The sequence below is a fragment of the Cervus elaphus genome, chromosome 20, assembly GCF_910594005.1.
Source record: "Cervus elaphus chromosome 20, mCerEla1.1, whole genome shotgun sequence".
NCBI lineage: Eukaryota > Metazoa > Chordata > Mammalia > Artiodactyla > Cervidae > Cervus > Cervus elaphus.
In genome coordinates this window covers 39,133,905-39,152,051 of record NC_057834.1, presented here as the reverse complement: position 1 = coordinate 39,152,051, position 18,147 = coordinate 39,133,905, and the positions used below count along the sequence as shown (strand labels likewise).

Below are 18,147 nucleotides of genomic sequence, written 5' to 3'. Positions count from 1 at the left end.
TTTCTAATGAGTCGCCTGTTGACCAACTCAGGTGGACAAAGTATTGGAGCTTCCAGCTTCAGCATCAGTCCTTCCAATGAGTATTGAGGGTTGATTTCGCTTAGGATTGACTAGTTTGATCTCCTTGCTGTCCAGGGCACTCTCAAGAGTCTTCTCTAGACTACAGTTCAAAAGCATCAATTCTTCGGCATTCACCTTTCTTTATGGCCCAACTCTCACATCCATAGTGGAAAGACCATAGCTTTGACTCTACAGATCTTTGTTGGCAAAGTGATGCCTTTGCTTTTTAATATGCTATCTAGGTTTGTCCTTTAGTATGTTATCTAACCTTCCTTCCAAGAAGCAAAAGACTTTAATTTCATGGCTGCAGTCACCATCTGCAGCGATTTTGGAGCCCAAGACGACGAGAAAATCTGTCACTACTTCCACTTCTTTTGCTTCTATTTGCCATGAAGTGATGGGACCAGATGCTGTGATCTTAGTTTTTTTAATGTTGAGTTTTAAGCCAGTGTTTTCACTCTCCTCTCTCACCCTTATCAAGAGGCTCTTTAGTTCCTCTTTGCTTTCTATCATTAGAGTGGTGTCATCTGCAAACCTGAGGTGGTTGATATTTCTCCCAGCAATCTGATTCCAGCTTGTAACTCATCCAGCCCAGCGTTTCTCACGATGTACTCTGCATATAAGTTAAATAAGCAGGGTGACAGTGTACAGCCTTGACGTGCTCCTTTTCCTGTTTTGAAACAGTCAGTTGTTCCATGTCCAGTTCTAACTGTTGCTTCTTGACCTGCATACAGGTTTCTCATGAGACAGGTAAGATGGTCTGGGATTCCCGTCTCTTCAAGAATTTTGAAATTTGTTATGATTCGCACAGTCAAAGGCTTTTGTGTAGTCAATGAAACTGAAGTAGATGTTTTTCCGAAATTCCCTTGCTTTATCTGATCCAACCAATGTTGGCAGTTTGTTCTCTGGTTCCTCTGCTTTTTCTAAACCAAGCTTGTATGTCTGGAATTTCTCGATTCAAGTACTGCTGAAGCCTCTGAAGGATTTTGAACATAACTTTACTAGCATGGGAAGTGAACGCAGTTGTCCAGTAGTTTGAACATTCTTGAACATCCCTTTGGAATTGGGATGAAAACTGACTTCTTCCAGTCTTGTGGCCACTGCTGGGTTTTCCAAATTTGCTGATATGTTGACTGCAGCAGCACTTTAATACCATCATATTTTTGTATTTTAAATATCTCAGCTGGAATTCCATCACTTCTACTAACTTAATTGGCAGTAAGGCTTCCTGAAGCCCACTTGACTTCACATTCCAGGATGTCTGGCTCTAGGTGAGTGACCACACCATTGTGGTTATCTGCAATCAAGACCTTTTTTGTATAGTTCTTCTGTGTATTCAGTTTTATGTGTGTGTGTGCATATTTATGTCTATCTTTAAGTTTCTTTTCCATGAGAGGTTATTACGGGATGTTCACTGTAGTTCCCTGTGCGTGCATGCTCAGTCATTTCAGTAGTGTCTGACTTTTTGAGACCCTGTGGACTGTAGCCTGCCAGGCTTCTCTGTCCATGAGATTCTCCAGGCAAGAATACCAGAGTGGGTTGCCATGCCCTCCTCCAAGGGATCTCCCTGACCCCAGGATGAAATCCGTACCTGCCTGTGTCTGCCGCATTGCAGACAGGTTCTTTACCCACTGAGCCATCTAGGAACCCCCATAATTCCTTGTGCTATATTTTAAATCCTTGTTGTTTACCTATTTTACATATAATGGTATGCATCTGTTAATTCCATACTCCTAATTCATCCTTTCCCCACCCCATCGGTAACCATAATTTTGTTTTCTGTGTTTCTAAATCTGTTTTGTAAATAAGTTCATTTGTATTATTTTTTAGACTCCACTTTTAAATGATATCACATAATATTTGGCTTTCTCTGTCTGACTTCACTTAATATGATAATCTCTAGATCCATCCATGTTGCTGCAAATGGCATTATTTCATTCTTTTTTTGTGGTTTCTTTGTCCGTTCATCTGTTGATGGACATTTAGGTTGCTTTCATGTCTCGGCTATTATAAATACTACCGCTGTGAACATTAGGGTGCGTGTCTCTTTTATTTGGCTGTGCCGGGTCTCCGTTGTGGCTTGCAGGATCTTTTCAGTTGCAGCAGTGAATTCTTAGTAGCAGCATGCAGGATCTAGTTCCCTGACCAAGGATCAAACCTGGGCCCCTGGCATTGGGAGTGTGATGTCCTAGCCCCTGAACCCCCAGGGCAGTCTCTGGGGCACATGTATTGTTTTGAAGTGGGAGTTTTTGTTTTTTCTGAGTATGTGCCCAGGAGTAGGATTGCTGGATCATATGGTAACTCTGTTTTTAGTTTTTAAGGAACCGCCATACTGTCCTCCAGTGCTTTCCAGGTGACTCTGTGGTGAAGCACCCGCCTGCCAAGGCAGCAGACGCGAGTTCGATCCCTGGGTGGGGAAGACCCCCTGGAGAAGGAAATGGCAACCTACTCCAGTGTTCTTTTTTTTTTTTTCACTCCAGTGTTCTTGCCTGGGAAAATCCCATGGACAGAGGAGTCTGGCAGGCTACAATCCAAGGAGTTGCAAAAGCATCAGACAGAATCTAACAACTAAACAACAACAACAAATACTATTTTCCATAGTGGCTGCACCAATTTATACTCCTACCAACAGTGCAGGAGGGTTACTTTTTCTCCGCACCCTCTCCACCATTTATTTGTGAACGTGGTGGAGATGGCCATTCCGACTGGTGTGAGGTGATAGCTCACTGTGGTTTTGATTTGCATTTCTCTAATAATTAGCTATGTTGAGCATCTTTTCATGTGCCTGTTGGCCACCTCTGTGTCTTCTTTGGAGAAATGTCTGTTCAGGTCTAATGCCCATTTTTAAAATAGTTGTATTTATTCAGTTATTCTGGCTGTGCTGAGTCTTTGTTGCCGTACAAGCTTTTCTCTGGTTGCGGTAAGTGGGGGCTGTGCTATTTGCGGTGCGCATGCTTCCATTGCGGTGGCTTCTCTTGGGGAGCACAGGCTCTAGGGCGCATGGTTTTCAGCAGTTGCAGTTCCCGGGCTCTAGAGCACTGGCTCAGTAGTTGTGCATGAGCTTAGTTGCTCTGCAGCAGGTGGGATCTTCCTGGACCAGGGATGGAAACTGTGTCTCCTGCATTGGCAGGCGGATTCTTTACCACTGAGCCACCAGGGAAGCCCCTAATGCCCATTTTTTTATTGGGTTGTTTGTTTTTTTGATGTTGAACTGTATGAACTGTTTGTATATTTCTGAAATTAACCCCTTGTTGGTTGCATCATTTGCCAATATTTTCTCCAAGTCTGTCCGTTATCTTTTTGTTTTATGGTTTCTTTTGCTGTGGAAAAGCTTTTAACTTTGATTAGGTTCCATTGGTTTATTTTTGCTTTTATTTCTCTTGCCTTGCGAGACTGATCTAAGAAAATATTGCTACGATTTTGCCAGAGCACATTTTGTGTTCTCTTCTAGGAGTTTTACGGCGTCATGTCTACGCTTAAGTCTTTAAACCATCTCGAGTTTATTTCCGTATATGATGTGAGGGGGTTGTTACTTTAGATCTGGACACTTGTGGGGCCTCGGTTCTGCAACCTTGAAATGGAGAGGCCACTTCTTTGCTCTGGCTGTTCTCGAGACTGGGGTTTAAGTGAGATGTGAAAGGGTGAAAGAATGCTTTAAGGGGCTGAGGAGACGTGGATGTGACGAAACACACACACACCAAGATGGAAAAGCACCTCCACAAAGCGCAGAGCCAAGCCTCCCTGCTGGGCTTATGGGCTTGTACCCAGCGGTGAGGGGGCACCACCCAGAGGTCGCCTTGGGTCATTGCATGAAGAGGCTCAGCCTGGGGACTAACAGGCAGACAGGGCTGGGCAGCTTCTGGAAGGCCGAAGCTGACTGCTCGGGTGCTGGAGGGTAGCCCAGAGTAAGGAGCCCCCTGCCCTCTCAGAGCAGCTCCAAGCCTGTCAGGGGCCAGAGTGTGCAGCCCAGGTGGGGGGTGGCTCAGCTGTCACGTGGACTATGGTCCTGAGGCCGGGTGCGCAGGTGAACGATGTTACGGATGGGGAAAGTAAGGCTCAGAAAAATGAAAGGGACTTCTTCATGTGTCATAGTAAGAAAGCGGCCTAGGTAGGGGTAGAACTGAGGTCTACCCCTTGATATGAGCCAGTTGCATGCATACAAACAGCCCCAGAGTATGGGGGCCGGGGGTAATGGCAGGAGCTGAGTAAGGAAAGACCAGATAAAGGTGAGTGTCTGACCAGCGCCCTGGCCTGCGTTGTCCCAGCAGGTAGGAATGCTCACTCGTCATGGTATAAAGGCTCTCTATCTTTTAACTTCCATCTCTCCAGCCAAAACTCAGAGAGTTGAGTGAACCGTTTTCTGTCTCCAGGATTTCCATTAGGAAATGTACAATCTCAGATACCCGTAATCATTTTAACAAGTATAATGCTTCCTTTTATGTGCTCTCACTTTGCCTTCCCCCTCTCCTCCCTCTTCAGTGCTGATTATCTCACGTTATCCTGGCAGCTGGGAGTGAGCTCTGACTAGCAGAGACTTGTCCACATGAGTTGGTCTGCAGCCAGAACCCTTTCCTGCAGCCCCAGCCTCTCACTTCCCTCCCTTGCTCCTCCTGCCGGACCAAGAAATACCAAGGTTTTGTTCTTGTATTTTGTTTTGCAGGTATTTTGAGTTCAAATCAGGTTATCCATTGCATCCTCAAAGGGAAAATCACCGGTGCTTTGAACTTGGAGGTAACTTCCCTGTGTCTGCTGTTCCTTCCCTCCCACCCCAGGGTCTCAGCTGCAGCCATCCCCTGGCTTCAGCCTGGATGCTGCATATTTACCTGTCATTCCTGTAGAAGAAGCAAATCAAAGCTGTCCAGGGGTTGGGTGGACTGCCTAGGGGGCGGTCCTTTCTTCCCACTCAGATTTTCTCTTTCTCTTCCAGTCACACATCCTGAAGTTTGAAGAGTTTAAGTGACGTGGCTACGATCAGCATGTTCCCTCTCCTGTCTAGATTCTGCCCACTCTGCCCTTTTACTCTTGAGGCCTTGGGGGTGACAGAGGCCACAGCGGTGCCCAGGACTGCTTGGATTCCCCCAGCTCACTTCTCAATGTGTCGTGTGTCTTCACCGTGAACATTTGAACCAAACAGGGAAGCTTCCATGAGGTTGAAAGTCTGATGTAGCCAGTGTATTCTTTCCTGTCTTTTTTTTTTTGTAACCCCAGAACATGATATAAGTTGCCCTGACAGAGTCTGGAGAATGGAGGGGCCCACTGCTTAATTTTCCTGGCATTCCATTGTAGAATCAGGTAGGGAGCATCTAAACATTGATCTGTTGGCTTGGTGAATAAATGTTGGCATGCTTCACATTTGGGGTGATTGATTCTTATCTAGCCACCCCTCCCCAACCCTGCCCACTAAAACTGAAGCCACAGGCTGGGAGCTGCCGTGTTCAAACAGCTGCTGGCTGTTCAAACCTTGTGTGGGACACAGATGTACACTTGGTAAGATAAGGTTTGTTTCCTTTCTCTTCGCCTTCTTGGCAAAACACTGGTTCCGGATGATGTGGCCGTTTTTTTTCCCCTTAACCATGTAACTTCATTAGGAGCCTAACGTAATGTCATAGAAAGGACTGCTAGGTTTGACCAGAAAAGTGGAAGATTTTCTTGGAGAGTTGCTGTTTATATAACTATCGCGCACAAGAGCTGGTGCTTCCCTTTACATCAGGTGAATGTGACCCCCCATTCTTTCTTTAAATAATAATTTGATTAGAGCCAAACTATTTAAATAATTTTATTTGTTCCATCCTTTGGTAGATGAGAAAAATACATTACAAAATACATTGTACAGAGGACAGCTCACAGCACACATTACTAAAAACACAACCTATAGTACGTTCCAGCCAGGGCTGGTGGTAAGTTCAGAAAAAAGGCAGAGGCTTTGAGAACTAGATTTCAGCTCCATGAAATGAGTTTCCCTGTGGGTGCCTGCCCTCTTTATCTCCACCTCAGCATAAATGAGCTCCCTGTACCAGGTCGGTGTAGTAGGGTTAGAGCAGCGTTGAGTGGTTCCGGTGAACTCTGTGTCCACTTGAATCAGCAAGACATGAAAATCCCTTAGTTGGGGGTGGGGGCCGGGGGGTGGCCGAAGTTAAAATAGCTGTGTCAAAGCATACAGAACTCTGGCATCCTAGAGGTTTCAGATGGCTGTGCTAAGTCTGAGCTAAGACACGTCCTCACTTGGCCATCCTTGGCCTCTGGTGTTTGTCACCGTCCGTCCGACAGGTCCCAGGAGGCTGTCTCTGGCCCCGAGCAAGCTCACGGACCAGAAGGGGCAGGCAAGCACACCTGTCCTTACACAGCAGGGACAGACCCAGCACCGACAGGTCCGCCCATGGACGTGCCTCCACAGCGGTTCTGAGCCTGAGTGGGGCACACAGGTAGACAGACCAAACCCCTTAAAGCTAATCCTTTCCAGTAGGACCCACGTTATGAAAGTGCCTTAAAAGAATTCAGTCTTCAAACCAAACAACTTACTTTGGAGCTCTGCCTGGTTTCTCTGTTAAGAATGAAGGAAGAGACAGGAGGAGCAGCAACGGAGCTTCCAACCATAGCCCTTCAGTGCCAGTTCCTGGGAGCGGGGACCAGTGAACACGAATGGTAGCTCCGTAGCCTGTTGCTGAGATCAGAAGGACCATATACATGCTTGAGACTGTGGCCCCACCCCTATTCAGTTCATTTAAAAGTAGTTCTGTGAAGCAGCCTCTTAGGCCTCCTTGTTATTTTTCTAAGAAATTTGAAAACATCTGTGACTAGAAATCTTTAAAGAATAAGGGTCATCATTTCAGCCTGCTTTGTGGTTCAGCAGGCTGAGCTCTGCCTTCCCAGGGGGTACAAGTCTGGTCACTCCAGAGCCCCTCAAGCTGAAGCAGGTATGTGCTTCAGCTCCACCATTCTCTGGCGTTAGCAGCGAAGTGCAGCCCCTCATGGCTACCAAAGCCACAGTGAACCTGGTACCCCTCCCCCCACTGCTCAAGGAATTCAGGGGATGGGGGAAGGGTAAGGTACGGAAATAAAAAATAAAGATGAGTCAAGACCAGCGTCTTCAAATTAACAAACTGTAATTGTTTTCCCAAAGATACATTTTTTTTTCATACACATCCATCATACACTGTAACCAAAAAAAGCAGTGTACATGAAATAAGAGAAAATAAATTAAAAATCCATAGCATAGGTAAGGAGGCTCTAGTCTGGAGCACAGCTGAGTTTCCAGCAATATAAGGAGGCTCGAAAGTTTCTTTTATAAGAATGCCTGCTAGCAAGGGTTCCAGCCAGGTGGTTGGTTGGTCTGTAAGTCAGTCTTGAGTACTTGAAACAGTTCTGTGTGTGTTTTTTGTTTTTTTTTCCTTAGCGTTTAGAATAGCCATCATTGTCCTGCAATAGGCAGAGCTATCACGTCCAGGAAAAATGAGGGAGGGAACCACAGAGGCAGCGTGAGATCCAAATACAGCATTCAAAGGTAATTGGTCCAGTGGTGCCTGGGGGAGGAGGAAGGGAATGGCACTCCTGGGTTAGCCATCTTCCTTTGGGGGTGTGTACCAGCCTGCAAAGAAATGGAAGAAAACGGTGAGGTGGAGGCTGTTTTGCCCACCCTCCTAGCCCGAATCACTGAAGACACCTCCAGGGTCCAAGGTGAAAAGATCCTGGAAAGGGCCTCCTGGTGCAGGGAGAGAAGGTCTATGGGCAGGTGAGGAACCACCTACTTGGAGACTGAGCAAAGGGAGAATGACGACACCAGAGAGGTGAGCCTGCCCCCGGGGCGGCGGGCAGGTGGGGCGGCGCCCAGTCTACCCCTGCCCTGCCCGCCACTGCTTTTACTGGAGGAGGTGGCACTCGTCACCCTCCAGCTCACTGAATTCCTTGGAGAAGAGGGGCAGGTGCCGTGCTAAGAGGTGGAAAAGGCTCAGAAACTGAAAGGGGTTCTTGCTGTTTGGGCGGACGGAAACCTCGGGCTTGGCAAAGGTCCGCATCTCAAGCCGTGGCCGCAGCCTCACCGTTCTTTTCGTGGATCTGCACCAAGGACTTGTAGGACTGCTGCGCTCTTGTCAGGCTGTACTGAGACTGGGGGGAGGAAGCCACCAATCAGGCCGCCGGACAGCCCGCTGTGGCCCTGCTGCCGCCCAGAGACCAGCTCCCCGCGCTGTGCTCCCAACAGACCAACCGGCCGCCCGGGGGACCCACGGGGTGCAACCCCCTAGCTTTCCCCCTCCAGACCGGCACCCTCCCCAGAGGCTCAGGCCGCCCTGAGGCCAAGGCCCTGCTCTGCTCCACGCAGGTACACCAGGCCCACGGGCTGACGCTGCGGCCTCCTAGCGGCCCTGACTGTGCGGCTCCCACAGCCCCACCAGGTCGGGGGCTGGGCTCCTTACTTTGTTGGCTCCAAACTGCACTCGTGCTTTTCCCTTCACCAGAGTGGCGCTGATCTGCATGATCACTGACTCTATTGAGTAGGCACTGCTCCAGCCCTAAGTAACAATGTGGGCAGAGTAAACGAGTCAGCAGACTTTCCAGAGAAACCCGATGCTTGTTCTCCAGAGAGCAGCTGCAGCCATGGAAGGGCCCCTGCCCTTCACTCCCAGAACAGCCATCACCCATTTGCCCAGGTCAGTGGGTGCAGGCCCTGCCATGCAGAATGAAAGGGCCATTTATGCCCATCACCCAACCCTTGGTGGGAGGGTGAGGGGTAAAGGTCAGCCTAGCCCTGCCCAGGCCAGCCAGGCAAAGAACGAGAGACAGGCTCACCTGCTTAGTGAGAAGTTCCATGCAGATGGCACCTCCACCCAGAACATACCTGCAGAAGAAAGGTTGGTTAGCTGTGCCTGGCAAAAGCTCCCCAACCCTTCCTCACCCTCTGCCCTTACTGGGCCACTCACCCTCCAGAGAGGACTGGAGACACAACCCTGACAAACGGCGGGTCAAAGGGAAAGTTATCCTGAGGGAGAGATGGAGGCAGCCATCAGGGAGGGAAGGTCAGGGCCCTCTGCAGTACTGGAAGGTGGAAAGGATGCCTACGCCCGGGAGGGACTGGAAAGGAAGGACTTACTTTAAAAGAAAAGTTAAGTAGGATGAAGTCGGCTCCTTCTTTCTCTTTGAGGATCTGGAGATCGTTGTGCAAAGCGCTGTCCTGGTCAACTCTAGGAAGCAACCAGTTTAGGCTCAGCTCTGGGTCTAACTCAGAAGCCTTGAGGATCCCACTGCCCCTGGGGCAAGCAGAAAAGAGCCAAGCCACTGCCCACACCTGCTCCCGGGATGACTGGCCCTGGAGACTCCCACCACGGAGACTTCACTCACTACTCAAGTTCCTTTCCAATCTCACAGTCCCCACTTACTTGAGGAGTTTGACATTCCAATCATACAGACTGTCATTCACGAGTTCGACTGCATAGTTTCCTGAAGGAGGGGAGAAGGATGTTATCAGATGATGGTCCCAGTGTAAGTGGGACCCAATGCAGATCCCTAGCCCAGGCTGAGAAGAAAAAAAGGTCAAAGGCTCCAGGTTCATCCCACATAGACATGCATCCAATTTAAGCCACTATGAGGGGTGTTCCATCCTTGGCCTAAAAACTTGGTCAGCACCCCTGTATCTGCTGCTGCCACCATGTCCTTTCTGAAAAGCCCGTGTTCAGAGCCGTCTGTGAGGCAAACTCACCACCTTTGAAACTCTGTGATCGGTATATATCCCTGAGCTCCTTCATCAGCCGGTCAGTAGCCTGCACCGAGCCAGATACCGCACCCTACAAAGGAGACACAGAGGACAGAACATCTCACAGTTGTGTGCTAGGCTTGAGGGGCAGGCCGGCAGTATTCCCCGGCGTTGGGCAAGGATGAGGCTCACTGATAACCCAAGCCAAAGAGGCTACTGTTTCCACCCTGACACCTGATGGCCTACCACCTCCCAGCCGGCACCAGCCAACCCCTCCGCCCAGCTTCTCCTAGAGGGCACGTACATTTAAGTAATCTTGCCTCTGGTTCTTTTTAATTTTCTCTAGTATGGCCAAGTTTTCTTTTCCGATGCCATCATCTTCAGATTTCTTGCCCTCAGCTGGCTCTTCTTCTTTCATTTCATAGTGATCTAGGTCTTCTGTGTCCTAGGGGGATGTGTGGGGTAGGAGTGGGATAAAAGCAAGCAAGCAACACGCATTGTGGAGAAGGGCCTTTCCCTTCTCCAGTCCCATATGACTTAGAGCTGCAGGTGGAGCAAGACAGACAGCTGCAGTCTATCTGGCAGTCGAGTGAGTACAATACCCTTTCCACTGCTGGAAAGCTCCCAGCCCCACTCCCTTCACAATCTAAAAGACGAGGCAAATCTCTCCTGTTCAGTTCTCAAGCTGCAGGGCTACGAAAGGTCTAGGGAAAGCAAGCAGAGACGCGGCTTTCTTGTTCCCCAGACCTACCCTGGCCCAACCATCCCTACAGCTCTCCTTTGGCAGCACAAACTCTTCCTTAATTCCTAGAATGACTCTGGCCTGACACTGTGACTCAAAGCTCATGTTTCATCAGGTGACTTCTGTGCCCAGGAGTTCCCAGGACTCCAGGTCTAAGGGAGAAACGTCCTGCCTTCCCAAGTGCAGGGACTGAGGAGATAGGCAGAGGCACCCACTGCCAAAATGGAAATAAGGAAGGGGGTCCAGAATGCAGAGGGCAGAGGTCAAGAACAGAACCAGCCCCTATTCACCCTGCTCGAAGTGAGGAACTAGTTCACTGCACGTGGGGAGGAGCCCGTATCAGCCAGACTTTGGAGAGCTGTCTGCAGTCTGACAGGAGAATGCTTCATGTATCCTGCGCCCTTTGTGCAGTTTAAGACCCTGACAAAGTTACAGAAGTTGCAGAACCTAGGATGCAGAGAAACAAAGTAATCGTGTTCTCCTCTCTCTGGCAGGATATGGTGATACTAATTTCCTAATTATTATATTAGTTGCTGAGATGCTAGACACACTAGCTCATTTAGTTCTTATAACCACCATGACATTATTTTATCATTACCCCCATACTACAAAAGAGAACACTGAGGTCCAGGTGAGGTTATCATGCCCACAAAGTCATACAACTCTTAATAGAACTAAGATGCACATCAAATTTGGCCTGGCTCTGAAGTTCAAGTTCTTAACCAAGTTGTTTTTAGAGAGTATCACCAATCATTTAGCACTTATGTACTGAATGGAGGCTTTCACATGCAGTGCCTTATTTAAAGACAACCCTATGTAGTAGATATTAACATCCCATTTTATAAATAAGAAAACTGCAGAAGTTGTACTTTAGTAGAATAGGTAAAATCCCCCAATCAAGACAGCTGGAAGATAGAGGATGCAAGCTCAGGTCTGACTACAAAGCCATCTGAGGTTAACACAGTGACTATTTAGTGTAAACAGATTTGCACTTATCTATCTTCGGCAGTTGGACGTGGGTGCCCTGTCTCTACTACACTGCTGCCCCCCTCCCAGGGGGGCACTGTACTGAACCTCCCAGGTCAGTACATCTGTCTTTATTCATTTGGTATTTCTCTCTCCCCAGGTCTAGACTGGAGCTCTGTACATAGCAGGCTCTCAAAGCTGCTGACCAAAAGAAAGGCCTACCAGTACCGTCTTGGGTAGAAGCCTACCTCAGGCATCTCTTCATCTTCATCTTCTGAAGACACGTCTTCCTGTGTACACTGCAGTGGGGAGGGAAAAGATGGAGGTCAGACCTTGGTGGCTTCCTGGAATGTAGCCTCGGACCTACTCCCCTGAGCCTCTGGGTCTGGAAGCTGTGCACCTGCCCATGAGGCTACCAGCCTCCCCGCCAGTCAGAACTGCGCGGAATCGACAGTCCAGGGATGCCTTCACTACCAGTGCACTACACGCCAACCAATGAGAGAAGCACATGGCTGTTTCTGCCACCTCACTCACAAATCCCCATTTAATCTCCCCAAGAACCCCTGTACTCAATCATCTCTAGACTGAATTGCATTCTCGGATCTTAACACGGGGCCTCAGTCCCCAGTGGTCACCTACTGCTAAGGGTAAACCCCCCCCCCCCCCCGAGGGATGACCTTGCGCAGGACAGAGTTTGATCAGAGGGGTGAAGTTACTGGTGCCCCATTTAGCTAGATTCCGAACATCTGGAGAAGAGGCAGAGTCATGATTATGTGTAGGCCGAGTCATGATATGTGTACATGTCTGGAGTAGCACTGGAGAGAAACTTCTGCAGGTTCACCTCAATTAACATGTATTTCCTGAGTGCTGTTTGTGGGGGTAACTCTGCCTAACAGGGTTCAAAGCCCCTCAGGTGCTCACCTGCTCGGCTGGCAAGGGCTGATCCAGCATCTCCACATCTGGATGCTGAGGGAGGTTATAGAGTTTACACAGGTCGGAGATGATCCTCTTCAGATGCTGCAATAGCTGGGGTAGGGGATCACAGTGACATCAAACACTCCTTCCCCACCCCAATACTGAGAGGTACACGGGTGAGCTCTTATCTCAGCCCCCGAATTGGTACCAAGTTCTCTAGAACTCACAGACCACAGGGCTGTGGGGAAGAGCTTACGGGACGAATCCTGGGTCAGGTGCAGGGCTCTCCCTGTGGCTTCAGGAAGCAACTCCCCTAGGACGTCTGCCTCAAGTGTTCAGGCTACCGCACCACCCACTTTCCAGACACATGTTTCACAGGATGTTTTCATGGCATGGGTCTCACAGGAGGAAAATGCACTCCCTCCTCAACACCTTGGCCCCCTCACCAGAGTATTCCCTTTCTTTATGTCCACCAGTCTCTCCAAGACAGCAGCCAAGTTAGGGTCATCGGACTCCACTGACCAGATGGGGGGCACCGCAGGGTATGACTCCTAAGGGGGGAAGAGCAGGGAGAGCAGTCAGGACAGGAGACCCTGGGGAAAGCTAGGTTTTGCCTGCCTTCCATGCCCCAAGACTTCTAGTCCCTTTGCTCTCCACCATCCGCCCCCTTCCCCCAACACACATATACAAGCCCAGCTCAGCAGGCAGGTTCCCAACAAATCCCAGACCAGGAGAAAAAAGTCCCTGTGATGACCCTTTCCAAGAAGCCTGGTCCTTTTCTTTCAAGAGTAAACATCAGAGAAGCCGCACAGCCGAACTGTGCTGACAGTGAGTATGGCTTCCTACCTCCTGTGTTGCCTCAACAAGCTCCAGACCTTAAGTTCTCCCACACCCAACACCCAGGCCTCCGACCCTCCTCAATCAGTGGAGGAAAGGATGGCCTCATCACAATCACACTGGCAGAAAAAAACCAGAGACCACAGATTACTTTCATTTTAGCTAGGGACGGAGAAATTAAAAAACTAGATTATGTCTCTAAAACCCGAAAGTAAAAGGGTGGCAGGAAGAATCTTCCCACTCCACTCCTAACAGAACCCCTCAAAGGCCACTTCTCCCCACCTCTCCTTTGGGAACCTGCCACCCTCTCAGTCCAGGCGTAGGCTGTAGGGCTCCACATGGCAGGCTGGGAGAAAGAAGCCTACGCTGCTAACATTCCCAGCATTCTTGAACCGTGGTGCCAAATGCAGCCTGACCAGACTCCCCTCTCTGCCCAAATCAAGGGGGCCAGTTCACACCAAGTCTTCTTTATAGTGGTCACAGGGAGTCTCAGAATCTTCTAAACTAACCTCTTTCCAGGGACAAAGACAGTAGATGGCCTCTGGCAACTGGGAAGGCAAGTAGAAGGGGGCAAACCTACCCTTAAGGAATTGAAAGCATAATTCAGGTAAGGAATCAATCCCAGAAGTTTCCACATACGTCAAGGGAACCTCCTAAAAAGGTCTTAAACTCTGCCACTGCTCTAATCCTCAATCCTGGAGGAAAACAAATTATCAAAGATGCTCAAGTCGTCAGCTCACAAAGCCACACCTAGTCCTTCAATCTTGACTTTTTAGTATGAAAAAAAGTGAGAGAGGAAAATGGAACACGTGAGGTTTGGTGGGGCACCATCCAACCCAAGCTGAGACTTGCCTCACCAAACCTTGACCTGGTTTGATACAAGAAAGGGATAGTAAACAAGAACCATGTGAATTGAATTCAGGCCCCCAAGTGCCACACTATTCACAAGTCTTTCTTTCTCCAGACTACTCCCACTTGCAGTGTGCCTGCCTGGATAAAGTACTGTCCCCTGGCTCGCTACCCAGTGCTCCCAGCAGGGTCAACACTACCACACTAGGTGAATCAATTATTTTAAGTGCCATACCACACAGTATCAGGTATTCCCAGATTACCAGAGGCCAACCCTATTCACAGAATGTTTGAGGACAGCCTAGGTAGAAGACCTGTAAGGTGCTTCCCAGCCCCGCACACCTAGGATGGAAAGATGCTCACTAGGAGAAAAGGAACTGTTACCACTCAGAACAAATGAGATTGCCCTTGCACATCACCATCATTATCAGGAAAGGTAACAACCCAGGGCAACTGGAGATATCCATAGGGAACAGGATGGGAGTGGCAGCTACCAGCTGGGGCAAAAGGAGGAGAGTTAGAGGTTACACCAGAATAAAAGGCAATCCAAAGGAGAGGAAGCAAAGGAGTCGGTGAATCGCAAACTATCACTGGTAAAATTCAGAGAGGAAGAGGGGCTGAATGACACACCTGGGCAGGGATCTCACAGGTGGCAACGTCCTAAATGAAAGGTACTGCTGAGAAGGGGGGAATCACTGAAATCTACAGAATTCCAAGCCAGGTCCTTCCAGCTGAAGTCAATGAAGAGGCTTGGAACCTTGGGGGTGAGGGGGCCGCGGGGAAGAGGGCCATTCCCAGGTGTCAAGAAAAGTCGTGAAGTAACCAAAATGAGCCAAAATGATGAACCTTGCGATGTGGGTGGGTAATAGAAAGGGGTAGTCGAGGCGCCATATGTCAGGGTGTCCCTGACTATGAAGGGTAGAGATTCTGGGTGCATGGCAGAATCTCAAGCGTCAGAAACAAGTGCAACCTGAAGAAAAAGAGCCGAACCCCGAGAGGGGATTCGGCCTCCCAGGTCTTTCGAGACCAAAAAGCTGTGTGGGGTGATTCCGAGTCCCAGACAAGAGGACCCCAGAGACACGCACGCGAGGGGGTCCTCACCGTGATGTTGCAGTGGATGCGGACGGGATCCCCAGGCACCGACCCCCGTGAGGGGAGATGCGGTCCGGGCGCGGCCCCCGCCCCGGCCCCTCCGGCCCCAGCCAGCAGGAACTCGCAGCTCAGCTCGTCCAGGCAGGCGCTGGCAATGCGGAAGCGCTCGTGGCCGCGGTGGAAGATGGACTCGAGCAGCTTCAGCTCCCGCCTCAGGCAGGGCCCCGGCCCCGGGCCCCCCCCCCCGGGCCGCCCCCGGCCCCCGGCGCCGCCCCCTGGCCCCCCAGCTGCTGCCCCGGCCCCGGCTGCTGCTGCCCCTGCGGCTGCGGCTGCTGCATCCTCCGCTCCGCTCCGCTCCGGGGCCGGCGGGCCGGGAGCCTCCGGCCTCCGCTCCGGGCTCCGCCGCCGCCGCCGCCGCCGCCGCGGTCCGCACTTCCTGATCCCCCCTTCGCCAAGATGGCGCCGCCGCCACCTCCGGGACAGGGCCCCCCCCTCCGCTCGCCGGCCCCCCCCACCGCCGGAAGCCGCGCGCCCCTCCTCCTCCTCCTCTTCTGCGGCCCCGCCTCCGTCCCCGTCACGTGACCTCACTGCTCCGACCTCCTTCACGTGACACCTCTCTCCTTCCCGCCCCCTTGTTCTGTACAACCACCCTCCACATGTGACCCAGGGCTTCGGGCTCGCCGCCTTCAGCGTCTAAGTGCGTGTTTACGTACGGCGTGCGTGCGTGCTAGAGCCCTCGCCGGCGAGCCCCTCTCACGTGACCCGGCGCCGCGTGCTCCCAGGGGCTACCTGCGCGGGACCGTGTTTCCTGCTCTGGGCCCTTCTTCCCCCACCTGGAGCCGTGGTGAACATGCAGGGTTCTCAGTGAGCAGAGAAGAAAGAGGGAGGGCTGCGGTCGCCTCTGTATCATCTCTATCCTGCACCCACCCGCCTGTCCTTGGCGCACGGTCCCCGAGGCTCTGTTCCCTTGGGGCTACCCTGAAATGTGGAGGGGCGTGTGATTGGGGAAGGAGCCAGGGAACCGGTTACAGGAGGCTTGGGTTGTCATCCCGGCTGTTTTGTGACCTTGGGTTAGCCACCTTCCCTGAGTTTTCTCATCTGTGCAGTGATTTTGATGAGGATGCTAATGCTTGCTTTGCCTGCTCCCGAGGGGTGGATGCTAGGAGATCGCAGAGTGATCGCTGGTCAGTGCTGCACGACGGGTAGTCGATAGCTGACTCTTCGCGCTTATCAGTCCCTTTGGGTCTGAACGTGGGTCGGGGACGGACAACACAAGCTTCCTCTGCAGGGTCATGGAAGGAGGACGTCACTAGTCTAAACCTTTAACCCGGCAATAAAATGAAAGGAGACCACAATCCCAGTCCAAAGTCTATCGGGCTTGTCGCAGTGGTCCTGGCATAGCCGGTGTAGGCGGCAGTGCTTCCAGGGCCTCGCTAGGTGGCACTATCACAAAGGACAAAGCTGGCTGAGGTTCCAGAGACCCGTAGTTGGCGTTCCTCTTCCAAGGGCAGGTGTTAGCCCAGGTAGGGCCTGATGGGTTCTACCGAGCCAACTCGGCGCTTGAGCAGCTGGCCAGATTGCTACCTTCTCCTTCCACTTGGACTAAAATGAGTTAGCCTTTGTGGGAACTTGACTGTGCACCTTGATGCTTTGTTCTGGGCTACTCATTTATGTTGTCAGTGGAGGTTGGTAAAGGCCTTCGTTGGCTAAATTGGGTCCCGGGTATTCAAAGATGATTTATCTCCTCTTGGGAGATTGGACAGTTAGCTACATGTCACTTTTATGAATGTGCAAATTGGGAGCATAAAAGGCTGTGCTAAGAATTCCTGTTAATTGAAGTATATTCAGTATCTCGTGTTAACCTGTAATAGAAAATGATGGGGGAAAAAAATTGGGTTGGCCAAAATGTTCGCTGGAGTTTTTCTGTAACATTGTATGGAGAAACCTGAACGAACTTTTTGGCCAGCCCAATATATACATGTTGTTCAGTCGCCCAGGTGTATCTGACTCGTAGTGACCCATGGGCTGCAGCAAGCCAGCCCTCCCTGTCCCTCACCATCTCCTGGAGTTTGCCCGAGTTCATGTCCATTGCATGGGTCATGGCATCCAGCCATCTTATTCTCTGACACCCTCTCTTTTGCCCTCAAACCAATTCCTCAGGGAGTGGCAAACCACCTGAGTATACTTGCGGTGAGAACCTCATGAACTGTATAAAAGGTCAGAAAGATATGACACCAAAAGATGAGTGTAACGGAGTCACTTTGTTGTACATCTGAAGCTAACACAGTATTGTAAATCAACTAAAATCAATTTTTTTTTAAAGTCCCGTTTATTGAACACTTCCTAAGTCAGGGTATTCTGCAAATCTTTCTAAACACTACCCTTCCCTTCCCAACAACATAAGGGAAGCATTTTTATCCCTGTCTTACAATCAGGAAAAGGAGGGATTACCCAAGGATTTACAGCTAGTAAGCGGAGTTCCTGAGCATGTCTCCAAAGTCCATGCCTCACCCCTCTCTTCCTCTGATGCTTTCTCAAGAAGTTTTCGCGTGTTGCTGACACCAACCCTTACCCAAGGAAATCACAAATGCTGCTATTTGGAAGATCCTGACTTCCTTTATAATATTGGTTTTATTTCTGCCATACTGAGTGAAGTAAGTCAGAGAAAAACAAATATGGTATATCAGTGCATGTATAATGCATATATATGGAACCTAGAAAGATGGTACTGATGAACCATATTTTATGAACAGTTTTAATTAGAGGAAAACAATATGATGAGACAGTCTCATGGTTTTGCAGACTCCCAAGTCCCCAGGGAGGAAACTCAAGTCATAGTCACTGGGATGAGATCTGTCACTTCCTCTGCTGGTGTCTTCAGCATTTCAGCTCTCTGGCCAGGAGAGTGCTCTGGCATCTAAAAGCCTAGTGGGGAGTGATGTCTGGTGTCTGCTGATAGGTGTAGGGCAAGGGCATTAGAAGTGGAAAGGAAGTTATAGAT

The 18,147-nt window shown here is 50.2% G+C and overlaps 2 protein-coding genes across 4 annotated transcripts in view; one reads left to right on the top strand and one right to left on the bottom strand.

Annotated features, from left to right (window-relative positions):
* Positions 1-5,412, top strand: part of TDRD10 (tudor domain containing 10) — a 52,031-nt gene extending 46,619 nt beyond the window's left edge. For all 3 annotated transcript variants that reach the window (XM_043877131.1, XM_043877132.1, XM_043877133.1), the window contains 2 exons: positions 4,721-4,791; positions 4,988-5,412. In XM_043877131.1, coding sequence (XP_043733066.1) covers positions 4,721-4,791; positions 4,988-5,020 — 104 coding nt within the window. In that variant the 3' untranslated portion in view covers positions 5,021-5,412. The remainder of the gene's footprint in view (positions 1-4,720; positions 4,792-4,987) is intronic.
* A 1,734-nt stretch (positions 5,413-7,146) lies between these two features.
* On the bottom strand, positions 7,147-15,616 carry UBE2Q1 (ubiquitin conjugating enzyme E2 Q1). The gene is given in 14 exon segments (XM_043877631.1): positions 7,147-7,645; positions 8,097-8,163; positions 8,472-8,567; positions 8,845-8,893; positions 8,976-9,034; positions 9,146-9,236; positions 9,432-9,492; positions 9,752-9,836; positions 10,050-10,190; positions 11,702-11,752; positions 12,375-12,479; positions 12,815-12,919; positions 15,156-15,389; positions 15,392-15,616. Coding segments are annotated over 14 exon segments (1,269 nt in total). The 5' UTR covers positions 15,485-15,616; the 3' UTR covers positions 7,147-7,613.
* Positions 15,617-18,147: the final 2,531 nt, after the last annotated feature.